General features: G+C 27.3%; 5 protein-coding genes and 2 non-coding genes across 7 annotated transcripts; 2 read left to right on the top strand and 5 right to left on the bottom strand.

Moving 5' to 3' along the window:
• Positions 1 to 1,478: 1,478 nt before the first annotated feature.
• VNE69_07025 (D-aminoacyl-TRNA deacylase (DTD)) lies at positions 1,479 to 1,883 on the bottom strand (the record flags this gene model as incomplete). The annotated part of the gene is made up of 1 exon (XM_065474029.1): positions 1,479 to 1,883. The coding sequence occupies one exon, from the start codon at positions 1,881 to 1,883 to the stop codon at positions 1,479 to 1,481; it is 405 nt and encodes a 134-aa protein (XP_065330101.1).
• A 173-nt stretch (positions 1,884 to 2,056) lies between these two features.
• VNE69_07024 (D-aminoacyl-tRNA deacylase (DTD)) lies at positions 2,057 to 2,452 on the top strand (the record flags this gene model as incomplete). Its single annotated transcript, XM_065474028.1, has 1 exon — positions 2,057 to 2,452. The coding sequence occupies one exon, from the start codon at positions 2,057 to 2,059 to the stop codon at positions 2,450 to 2,452; it is 396 nt and encodes a 131-aa protein (XP_065330100.1).
• Positions 2,453 to 2,463: 11 nt separating this feature from the next.
• Positions 2,464 to 2,534, bottom strand: VNE69_07902. Its single transcript has one exon. It is a non-coding gene; the product is annotated as a tRNA-Gly (tRNA).
• Positions 2,535 to 2,655: 121 nt separating this feature from the next.
• On the bottom strand, positions 2,656 to 2,931 carry VNE69_07023 (protein TEN1; the record flags this gene model as incomplete). Its single annotated transcript, XM_065474027.1, has 1 exon — positions 2,656 to 2,931. One exon carries the CDS (start codon positions 2,929 to 2,931, stop codon positions 2,656 to 2,658), a length of 276 nt encoding a protein of 91 aa, XP_065330099.1.
• A 412-nt stretch (positions 2,932 to 3,343) lies between these two features.
• Positions 3,344 to 4,669, bottom strand: VNE69_07022 (phosphoinositide phosphatase; the record flags this gene model as incomplete). The annotated part of the gene is made up of 1 exon (XM_065474026.1): positions 3,344 to 4,669. One exon carries the CDS (start codon positions 4,667 to 4,669, stop codon positions 3,344 to 3,346), a length of 1,326 nt encoding a protein of 441 aa, XP_065330098.1.
• A 1,848-nt stretch (positions 4,670 to 6,517) lies between these two features.
• Positions 6,518 to 6,982, top strand: VNE69_07021 (GATA transcription factor; the record flags this gene model as incomplete). The annotated part of the gene is made up of 1 exon (XM_065474025.1): positions 6,518 to 6,982. The coding sequence occupies one exon, from the start codon at positions 6,518 to 6,520 to the stop codon at positions 6,980 to 6,982; it is 465 nt and encodes a 154-aa protein (XP_065330097.1).
• Positions 6,983 to 9,227: 2,245 nt separating this feature from the next.
• VNE69_07901 lies at positions 9,228 to 9,300 on the bottom strand. Its single transcript has one exon. It is a non-coding gene; the product is annotated as a tRNA-Asn (tRNA).
• Positions 9,301 to 12,511: the final 3,211 nt, after the last annotated feature.

The following is a 12,511-nucleotide window of genomic DNA, read 5'->3' as shown; positions in this document are numbered from 1 at the left end:
CAGAGTGACCTCACAGCGGATATACTTAACGGGCATGGTTATCTATAACCCGAGGAGAGACATCATCGTACTGACTCAAAGGTCCCTACAATCATCTGTATTGCACACACGGCCCCTTACACGACTACATCCCCGGCCCGGCGTTTTTATTGGGCTGCGTTGACCACCAGTCTCCCACTAGTTTCGGACACCGTGTTACAGAATCATGTAGGATAGAATCCACGAGACCTTCAATTGCCCTACTTCGTCTAGTCTCTTAGTTAGCTCTAGGATCCCACCCTAGAGTGCACCAGCCATGGGCTCCAACTAGGCCGTACCCATTAGAGACTTTTATGTATCATTAAGTCACCAAAGGGTGATACTGCTTTTTGGCTTTGAGGTGCGTTTCTACACTAGATGCTAATCCCCTTGTGGCTGGACACACACAAGTTTCATTGAATCAACTTAATGATTATCGTGGACATTTTCATCATCTGAGTTGTTCCATCTGCATCATAGAAAGTAGAAACAATTTTGTTGCCCCTGTGGAATCGAATCCAGCCATTGCTCAATGGAAGCATTGCATTCTACCACTGTGCTAAAGGCACCTTTGTCGCTTTCAATTTATGCCTAAATATATCTCTAATAAAATTGCTTTTTTGCAGAGACGAATAATACAGGCAACATTGCTAAATACTATTATTTTTTTTACGTTTAACTTTTGAAGCGCAGGTTACTTGTATGAACAATTTCATTAAAAAGCTTTTGTTCTTTGTTAAAAGCCCACATATAAATAATCAATATAACTTCAAATTTAACTAAAAAAGCTTGCATTTTAATTCTTATAGTTTTTCTCTGTTAAGATACTGTCGAAAGTCTAATTGTATGCATCTATTGAACTTAGCCGACCCACTAAAAGTGTATAATACAGAAATTATGTTATAAAAAGTTGTTCGTGATCCATGAGATAAACTTTAAAGGCCATATATTTTTTTTAAGACCTAAATTGCTCATAATGAGTTTTTTGAAAATTTTTAGCATTTATGTGGATTTAAAAAGTCTCAACAGGTATTAAAATTATAAAGTTGAAGTTTTCTGCAGAATATTGTCAATAAAAGAACGTTTAATATCAGGTTTGTATAATCATAAGACAATTTTCTTTATTTGCGTCTATCGTGGTAAATTTACCTGAAATATGCAAACGTAAAAGCCAAGGAAGGAAGTAGCAAAGAGAAAGTATATAATAATATGGCATGTGCCTAATTGAAATGAAAATATTTTACATATTTTGGTTTGTAAATATCTTGATTTAAGCCATATAAATCAATTTTTAACATACTGAACTAAAAATCAGTTATCATAACATATAATTTAACAATGTATAGATGAGTTTTGTCGACAATAAAAATATTATTGACCACATTCATGATAAATGTAGTTTAAAATTTTTGTTTAAATATAAATATACTATTAGATGAATTTTTACAAAAATCGAAAATTTATTCATTAAAATCTTTGTAAATTGTTGTTAAATCATCTGATGTATAGATAATATCTAAACATTGACCAAATATTCCCGTGCCAATATTATTTGAAGTATGTTTTTTTATATTATCAACTAATCCGTAAAAAATGTCCTTTGCTTCAGGTCCATATTTCGCCCTATGATACGAAGGTTTTACACCTTTAAATTTCGCAAAGAGTGTAAATTGAGAGAGAAGCAGCGCATCTTGCCCAGACTGTGTTATAAAATTGATCATCCAATTTGTACATTCTTCTATTTGTGAGAGACCGTCATTATTTTCTATTCCAATATAGAAAATATGTCCTTCGTTTATTTTACAATGAGATATTTCTTTGTATAAAACCTCTCCACTTTTCACCTTTTGTATAACTAGTCGCATTCTTTTCCAGGGTCTTTGTTTACACAATGGAGTAAAATTATTATTTTTTATTTTTCAATTTTCAAAAAAAAAAATATTTGTTTAATATTCCTTTTTTAATTTATAAAAAATGACATTTACGAAATTTTTAAACACGTAGATTTAGACAAAAATATAAACAAAAAGTCCCCAAAATGAAAATCATATGTCAGAAGGTAAAGTATGCCATTTGTAAAACAGAAACAGATATACTCAATATTATTGGCTATGGACTTGTTATTTTTGTAGGAGTAAACGAAAATGATACGATAGAAAACGTAGAGTTCTTGGCTAAAAAAGTTCTTGGTATTAAAATCTATGATATGGCAACCAAAACTGTCATTGAAAAAAATCAAGATATTTTATTAATATTTGAGAAAAAATTATCAGACACAATTGTTAAAAGCAAAGCAGAAGAAATTTATAATTTGTTTTATGAAAAGCTCACGGACGGTTACCCCTGCGGAGTAGTTAGACGAGGATCTTTTGAGATGTCGTTCAAGATTAATATTTGTAATCAGGGCCCGTTCACCATCATTTTAAATAAATAATTTTTTAAAAATGCATCGTGCGGGAATCGAACCCACGTCTATCGGATGGCAACCGATAATTATACCACTAAACCAACGATGCTTATTTTTTCAGGTTAAAATTTATTTACATAATAAAAAACCGATATTTTTAAATTTTTTAAATTCAACGGCCGTTTTTAATATAAAAAATAATAGCCGTTCAAAAATTACAACCGAAAAATTTAATTTACAATATTATTATTTAAGAAATCTATAAATTTCTCCATAATAGTGCAATCAACACCTGAAATATTTTCTAAATATTCTGCATTTATAGTATCTCCATCAATATTCCCATAAAATATTAACCAGTCTCCTACATAGTATAAATCTTTAGAATAGACCTTTACAAATGATCCTTTATACTCCAAAATATATACTGATTCTTTGATACTTATAATTTTACCATAAGAATATATTTTTTGGCTGCTTTGAAATTTGTTTATGAAATTAAACATCTATGGGATATTTTAACGGCAAACTTAAAAAATTAATTTTAATAACACGAAAATTAAAAATAAACAAAGCAGACTATTTTAAAAATGATTAAATACATATTTTAAACAAAAAAGTAAATTTAAACCATCAAAGTTGATCTATTGTCAATATATTAAATTTATAAATAAAAAACGGAAATTTTATTTTACATTTTTACTTATTTAAATTTATAAATTAAACATGTTTTTCTTTTACATTTCGTATTTTATATTGGCGTAATGTAAATAATTAACCAATTTATTGTTGTGTCACATAACTTTATATTTAATAAATATTTCGTATATTTGCTAAAAATAGCTTTTTCGCTTGATTTTTCACTTATATAAATATTTTACATATTTACTAAAAATTCTTCCGTTTTTTGTAAATATTTTACATATCTACTAAGTTTTTACCCAAAAGCAAATTTATCGTCTTATTCTTCTGTTTATCAGTAAATCTATTGTTGATCAATCTTGTGGCCGAGATCACAAAATCATCAAACATTCCCATAAAACTTCTTTTTTGTTTTAAAGATAGTTCTTTTTTCATAACATCTGATCCAGTGTACAAGTTACTAAGCGCATTTCCATTTTCAGTCCAACATTCTTGTAAAACTTTATCTAATGTACTATTTCTTAAAATTTTGTCTAGTTTATATTTGCAAATTAAAAATTGTGCCAAATTTGTTCTATCGAGACAATCAATACAATTCACTCTGTAGACTAAATCATCTCTGTCTATTTTCTCTAAATGCCAAAAAAATAAATTTTTTAAATTGTCAAACTCGCTAATATGCGAATTTAAATCAAAAGATGTAAATTTAATATTTTTGTTCTGTAATAAATCTGTGTACGCATCGCTTAAAATCTTCTCGTCTTTTTTTTCTCCCAGAAGAGTTATTACATGAATTTTTCCGTATTTATTATTTAATTTATTAAAATGCTTATCAAAAGAAGCTTCCATTTCTCTTCTATTTCCTGTAAAATACAATTTGCCATTTATTCCTTTGTTTTTCTGCTTCCAAAACAATGGAATTGAGCCTCTAAGTATAGACATATTAAAAAATTTTTTATTATTACGTTTTGTCTCAAAAAAAGTTTTAACAAAAAATGATACATTTCCCTCTAAATCTATTCCTCTGGATAAAAGTCTTGTCCCCATTTTATTACCAGAAACAAGTGATAATAATTTCATAGAAAAAAAGTCATTATCAATTCTAAATGTTTTAGTAGTAAAAAATCCACATATTAAAAAACCTATATTAAAATTTTGTTTTTTATTATCTGGAGAATGTTTTAGAATAATTTTTCCGTTTTCTGCTTTACAATTCATAAAATTTTGAATCATGTGCAAATTCCAGATAAATTCATCATCGGTAAAATTGTTTTTTGCTATATAAAAATCATTTGTATGTATAAGATGTTTTAAACAGAAAGACGTGTCATCATTATCGATTTTATCCATTGGAAGAAATTCCACCTTTAAAATTTTGTATAAATCTGTGTTTTCATAGATGCCTACCAGTTCACTTTCCAATACTAGCCCGAGATGCTCTACGTTGTCTATAAGAATAATTCCTAAGATAAAATTAAAATTTATATTTTCTATTAAATCATTCAAAATATCTCTTTGGTCTTTATTCATTATTGTAACAGCACCAGTGTCCGTTTGGTAATTTATTTTACAAGAATGTTTGTGATAAAGAAGGAAAGACATAACAGAAAGGGGTAAAAAATATTATTTTATCTTTTTACTCTGAAAAGCTATTTAGATAATAAAATTTATTAGAAAGTTTTGAACATTATTATTTAACAACCAATGAGACAATAAAAAAGACCATTTCTGATTACTTATTTTATTAAAGAAGTGTTATATTATCAACATATTCTGCTTTAATAATTATATTTTAAATACATTCGTAGTGATTTAAATATGTATTTTATGTCGTATTTAGTTTTTTGATGAATTTTTATTTTCATTTCGCCTATTTTTTTTGTAATCGTTAATTAAACTAGTTAAAATATTGTAATTAAAGTAAATGTTTACAGCTATATTATGTTATTTGGGTTTGATATTTTGTAAATAACAGAAATACAGTATTGTGTGTGACTATATTGTTATTTCTGAATTTAGTTGTTTTATTGTCGCTGTTAATATGAATAAAAATTTTTCGATACTATAATTGCCTTATTATTCCATTTAATTTTAAATTTGTATATTTATACTTATAATAAGTATTTATGTATCTAAAATTGTGATTATCTAATATTATTATAAATACTTGTTTTATCTTCGTTTCCAACATTAGTAGTTATGTATCTAGTTTCAAAGTGATCTATCAAGTTGTATTTACTTGTTTTATCTTCGTTTCCAACATTAGTAGTTATGTATCTAGTTTCAAGGTGATCTGCTATTGCAGTATTTATTTGTTTTCTCTCCGTGAACAATATAGTTAGTACATGCAAGAAAAACCCCAATCTTTTTTGCTACTACTACTATCACTAGTTTTGTCTTGGTTTTAAGTATTAGTTTTTATGTATGGAATTTTAAGGTGATCTATTGTTGCTAATTTATTTTATCTTCGTAAACAATATAGTCAGAACATGCTAAAATAAAAACCATTCTATGTTTGTTACTGATACTATTACTTACTTTAGCTTCGTTTTAAATATTGGTTTTTAAGTATCTAATTTGGGTAATAGGCATCCGTTGTTTTATTTTTAGTTCTTTATTTTCGTTTTCAATATTTCTTGAGCAATTTTGATATCAAGCTAATTCTGATACGATGTTTCTATTAGTTGTTTATCTTCTTTTTAATATCATCAAGCGATTTTGGTATTAAGATAATTCTGTTCAGGGCTTTGCATTTATTAGTTGTTTAATCTATGTTAAAATATTAGTAGCTAAAAATTTCCTTTATGCTACTTAGATCTAATAATTTTATTACTATTCTCTAATATTATACATGACAACATGGGATTGTATGCATCTACAAAAAACAAACAAAATGTAACTTTCCTAAGATGAAAAAAACATAAAATCTTACATAACATATTTTACTGTATTTGATTTTTTACAAAGCAAGTGTCAGTTCAACTTAATCAATTTTTAATATCAAATTTGAATTTTTATCAAGCTGTAAAAATCAAATTGACGTTTTTTTTTGACAGGTTAAACTTTTTACTGTTTTGTGTTGTACTTTTCTCATACATTCATAAAACGAATCATTTTAACTTTTTTTTTGAGACGTTGTTTTCTTGATTTATTAATTATTAATCATAAAATTATATACATTGTATGTTTTAAAAATCAACATATAGACACACCAAAGACTTTATTTGAAACAAACAAACTTTTTTTTTAAAACGTAAAACTAATCAATCGTATTTTGAGATGCATTATATTGACGTGTAATATTAGACATTTGAACTAAAATATTAAAAATTGTGTTCGTATTTGATGAATATTTAATTTTATATCTGTATCATATTTATTGGTGATTAGATAAATCTTTGTTTTAAAAAATAAATATTTTTTATATATATAGTAAATAGTCCGCCCATTATGAAAAATAATACTGAAGATAATGAAAACAAAAAAAATAGTTGCAATAACTGTGGAACAAAGATAACGCCTTTGTGGAGACGAGGTATCGATGGAAGTTATTTATGTAACGCATGTGGTCTATATTTAAAAATACATAAGAGAAACAGACCACATGAATTTAAGACCGATTCATTCAAGCATAGAAATAGAGCCAAAAAAGATCTTTTTTTAATGACACACTTGGTAGGATATGATCCGCTTTATATAAATCAATTTCAAAAACACCAAACATATGAAGGTTTCAATAATTACAAACACTATAAAGAACAAATGTATAATGGAAATAATTATAGAATTTCTGATTTTTCTAAGTCATTTAAGGCGTATGACACACCAAGCTCTTTAGAAAATATGAGTGATGACGAGGATGACACAATGGCTGCTGTAGAAGCATTACTTAAAATTTCGAAATCTTCGAAATAATATAATAATAAAAAACAATGTTGTTAATATTTGATTAATTTATTGTATTGTTTGATTAATTTGACACTTTTATTGTTTTTATAAACAAACAACAAAAAAATTGACAATATAAAAAAAAATAAATTTAATATAGTCTAAAAGCCTTATTTATCCTAAAAAATTGACCTAACATTAATTTATGCGCCATTTTCAATATTATACACGACTTTTAAAAAAAATTTACTGATATCAAAGTCATATGTAAAAATGACGATATATCATGTTTTGGCCGACAAAAAGCATTTAATAGATTATGATAGAAAATAATCTTCTAATAAAATTATCAATAATGCGTAATAATGACTAAAACAAAATCAAAAATAATACTTAATAATCGTCACTTTACTGACTAACTTTATGCCAAAAAATCAGAAAAGAACTTTGTAATGAAAAGATACTAAGTATGTGCACAAATTTTTCATATTTTGATTCATGTAAATTTTCACATGATAATGATGGTTGGCTAGAAAATATAGTACTATGTGTTTAATTACTCTTATTTTTACCGCTGAACATTGTTTCTGATTTTGGTTTAGTTTACAACGAATAACAGTGATATCTGATTATCAAAAAAAGATTTTTATAAACGTCGTATTTATGACTATTTATACTGCAATCAATTTTGATAGTGAATATAGATGTAAATTTCGATCAATTATTTTAACAAAGTCATATATTCAAACATTAATTATGAAACTATCTGACTTAAAAAATTTAAAAAACATACTTCTTAATCAATAACACGATTTATGATATAATGATAATCATTAATAATAAACTTGTTTTTTCATATTTACACAAAAACGATGATTTATTAATAAAACTATGATTTTAAATTTTTGTTTTTCAATGATGTTATAATGATTTTTAAAGCTCTGTATGACCTCGGCAAGTATGTTTTTTGTGTATTTATTTAGACTTTGATAACCTGATATCTCTAAAGGTATCGATACTTGCTATAGTTTTTGATGTATTATAATCAGGAAATATTTACAAGAATAACTAACTTATTATACTAAATATGATACGTTCCTTGCATTTTGTAGCAAATTGACGACAAATTCATTTTTTTTTAAAAAGGATCTTCTAGTAATAAGAACATACTTCTTTGTTATAATTACGTTATGATTTTTTAAAGATCGTTTAATGAAAATACTTAGAATTATTAGCACATATATATATGACAAATGTTGTACTTGAATAAGATCAAATAAAAATCCATGTAATCTTGTTATGTACAGTAGTTCTACTATATATATCTATGTAAATGGATTTAATTATAGATGTAATAAACTTGGAATCTGTAGGAGTAGGCAAATAATACAGCCTTCGTTAAACTTTTGATCTTTATAACTAGATGCGCAACGCGTATCGTTAGAAAAAAAATAGTGAGTGCACTTAACAAATCAAGACGCGACATGTTACATAAAACCGTTAGAATGTTTCAAACTATAAGTTAAAATTATAACTCCGTGTTTTTGTCTACAATATGTCCGTTATGGCCTATACAGACATTTTATATATATTCTGAAGATATTTATATGAAAAATTATATCATAAATAATATCAAAAACGTAAATACTCTAAAATTAAAAGTATATGGGAGTATATTGAAAATTTAACAAATGTCATTTAAGTGTACATTGTCTAAGAGCTTTTGTTTTGATAGTATAAGACACTTTCCGAATTGTAATATCTTTGCGATCAAATATCTTACAGAAACTGATTTTTGTTATTTAAAATTGATATATGAGAAACCGAATATTTCGAAGGTTTCATTTGTAAAAAATTCGAAACAAAAAAAAAAGGAGTAGACAGTTAGAGATATGCTAAAATAAGTGAATAAACATATAATAATGTACGCTTGTGTTATTTGGCCTTTTTTTGTCTCTAATTAGACTTAAAATAAACAAATTAATTATTATTTTTGAGTCAATATTTAATATACGCAACGCAATATAAATTTGTGATATCAATAACTTAAATTTTTTGTAATTGGCAATGCAAAGGTCGTCAGTTTTAAAATAAACAAAATTAAATCGACGTTAAAGTTTAATAATTTTTAAAATTTAAATTGTAAGTAAATTTTAAAACAATAAACTTCATTTGTATCAAAACAGGTTTGAAAAATATCATTTTGGCGAATATTCCGACATAAACAAAACATCTACATGATTTCTTCTAACCGAATAAAACTTTAAAAATACGCTCCTGGAGAGACTCGAACTCTCAACCTTTCGGTTAACAGCCGAACGCGCTAACCATTGCGCCACAGAAGCATGTTTAATGTATATGTTTATAATATGATCTAAATTATAAATTAACACATAACTGCAACTTGAAAAAAATAAAGTATAATTTTTTTCTACTGCAGTGAAGGTCTTAAAATAAAGGAGAGTATTTTACATGGCATAAGTTCGCAAAAACAAAAATATAAAAAACATGCAACTGACTTTTAAAATATGAAATGTATTTTATCAATAATAAAATTATGTTTTAGAACTACATGAACATAAGTTTGTATTTTAAAAAAAATTTATATAATTGTAATTTAGATTAACGACTTTTGCTATAAATTTCTGCAACAATCATTATGTCTACATACTGGACAAGAAAAATGTTTGTAAAGCCACAAATCTATACACGTTGAGTGGTAAAAATGTTTACAGTTTAGTATTCGTATATCATCATTTTCAACTAGGACATCAAGGCATATAGAACACGTTTCTGTTTTATCCTTAGGTACGTATTTTTCAGTTGGAAAATTTTTTAGGATAGGTCTTCTATGTGTAAGTCCATCTTTTATAGCATAAACAAAAAAATACCACAATAGAATGGTAAAAAGAAAAAACGGAAAGTGAAGCATAAAATAAATCATGAATACGACTGGAGAATGTGCACTATTTCTATACACGGCATGGTTTCCAGGTATGTTGATAAATTGAGCTTCCGAGTTATATTCCGTAATTCTGTTCATTTTTAATAGTTAGAGAAACGTACTATTTGTATATATTTGAAAAAATTGTTTCAAATTTGTAAATAAAAGTTTTAGAAAATCAATATATTTTTAAGGAATTGAAATATTAAGCCGAATTATTTGACTTAAAACAAATTGCAATATATTTCGCTATTTTAATTTATCAGCGACAAATTAAAACAAACATTGGTGTAGATAACTTTAATTTTAAAAAAAACTGCTAACAAACTTTTAAATAATAAAATCAAAGCGTACCCGATTTTTTATTGGTGTAATTCGTCAAAGCTAATCATTTTAGAGTAAAATAAATGTTGTTTATAGCGTACAAATTTTTATCAAAATTCAGAGACTTTATAAAAACAATACAAGGTAAAAATTTTTAAGGAATACCCCATTTCTAGATTTTAGAAAGAAAAAAGACTACTTTGGAAATTCAACAAACTGTCTATGAATATAAAATACCAGTTAAAACAATCAGACACGTAATTTTATAATAATTATTGAGGCTGTTTGCTTCGCCTCTTACTAAATAATAAAATCAGATATTTATATAGAAAAATGAGTTCTATACATGATTATAATCATTTTTGACTTTTTTTTCTTTAAATAGTGTTTGTATACACATATTTACCCAAAGTCTTGAAACACAACCATTCATGGTCCTTCTGCGGTCTTTTTTTTGATTTTTGAGTAATATATGCTTCCTATGCATCAAATGATAAAGAAATCAGAATATACATAAGTGTGTATGTTCAATATGAAGTGTCAATGTTTCTTTTCATCATTCTAACAAATCCTCGTTATTGATTTCTACTATATCGTAACACCCCATACATAACCTTTCTGGATGATATTATTTGCTAATTTTACTCTCGTCTATCGCTACTATAATTTATTATAGTAATTTCTTCTATTTACTTCAAATATGTTTATAAAAAAAAATTTATGTTTTTTTTCGAGGTTACGGCAACTTATTTTTTATCGTTACAGTATAAATTTTGAAATTTTAGATTATAATACACAAATTTTCATAAAAAATTTTTAGTTAAGCACATGATCTAGTTTAGAGTTCAACTACAAAATAAAAAAATTACAAGCACATTCATACAATCATTTCTTAGTAGATCAGTTAAAAATCCATTTAATTGATTCAGTATTGCACTTTGTTTCTATTTTTTTTGTTTTTATTTTAATTTTTTAGAATGACATTCATTCCCCTGACAATGTTCTCGAATTCAATAATTGTTGTGCACAAATAATATTCTTTCTATTCTTTCTTGCAAGCGAGAATAATGCAAAACCATTACATTGAGATCTAAAGAACTTAGGAGTGTGATCCTTATTTGACTGTTATTGTGAAATTCGTATTTATAAAATTTCATCAAGCAACTTGCCATTACAGAAAGCCCACCGTATCCATAAAACTGCCCCAAATCTCCATAGCTCAGTGGTCGAAAGCGATGTTTCATTGAGCAATGGCTGGGTTCAAATCCTATAGGCACCAAAATTATTATTACTTTCTATGATGCAGTTGGAACAACTCAGATGTTGATAATGACCACGACAATAATTAAGTTAATTCAATGAACCTTGTGTGTGTCTAACAACAAATATATTAGCATCTAGTGTAGAAACGCATCTCGAGGCTGAAAAAAACAGCATCTCTTTGTGGTGACTTCAAAATACATAAAAGTATCTGATGAGTAAAGCCTATATGGAGCTCCTGCTGCTGCACTCCAGAGTGGGATCCTAGAGATCATAAGAGACTAGACGAAGTGGGGCAATAGAAGATCTTGTGGAACCTATTTTACAAAATTCTGTAACACGGTGGCCGAAACTAATGGAAGACTGGTGATCAACGCAGCACATTAAAAATACCGGACTGGTGATGTGGCGGCATAAGTAGCCGTGTGTGGGATACAGATTATTGTGAGAATTTGAGTTAGTACGATGATGTCTCTTCTCGGGCTATAGAAAACCATGCCCGTTAAGTATATCCGCTGTGAGGCCATTCTGGACTTGATTTGAGGTATAAATGGAAAGTGGACTTTGAAGCCAAGGTTCAATGAATGCGGCTTTGCTTGCTGTGCAGGCAAGTTATATAGATGTGATTTGGTGAGTAATAATCTCTCAGTATCAGTTAGATTATGATTACTCCCAAATCTCTCTTTCCTTATAAAAGGGGTTTCTACCTCTTGCTTGCAAAGAAAAAAACAAAACTGAGCCAAAAAATCGACTGCCATATTTTCAACGTCGAGTTTAGTTGTGCTCACAAAAGAGTAAATTATCGAAAATGGGTTGAATGGCCCGAAGAGAGACATCGTCGTACTGTCACATCGGTCTCCAATCAACTAGATCTCACACATCAGCCCCGCAAATAAAGAATTGTATACCGATTCTATCTACAAGGTTTGGCCAGCTTGTTTAGATATCCTGTAGAATAGTATCCACGAAGCATCCTTGCTCTATTCCTCTAGAACTTAAGTTGACTAAAGAGTTTCCAGAGTGCTCTT

Source organism: Vairimorpha necatrix, chromosome 7 (genome assembly GCF_036630325.1).
Source record: "Vairimorpha necatrix chromosome 7, complete sequence".
Lineage (NCBI taxonomy): Eukaryota > Fungi > Microsporidia > Nosematidae > Vairimorpha > Vairimorpha necatrix.
This window is presented reverse-complemented; position numbering and strand designations above follow the sequence as displayed.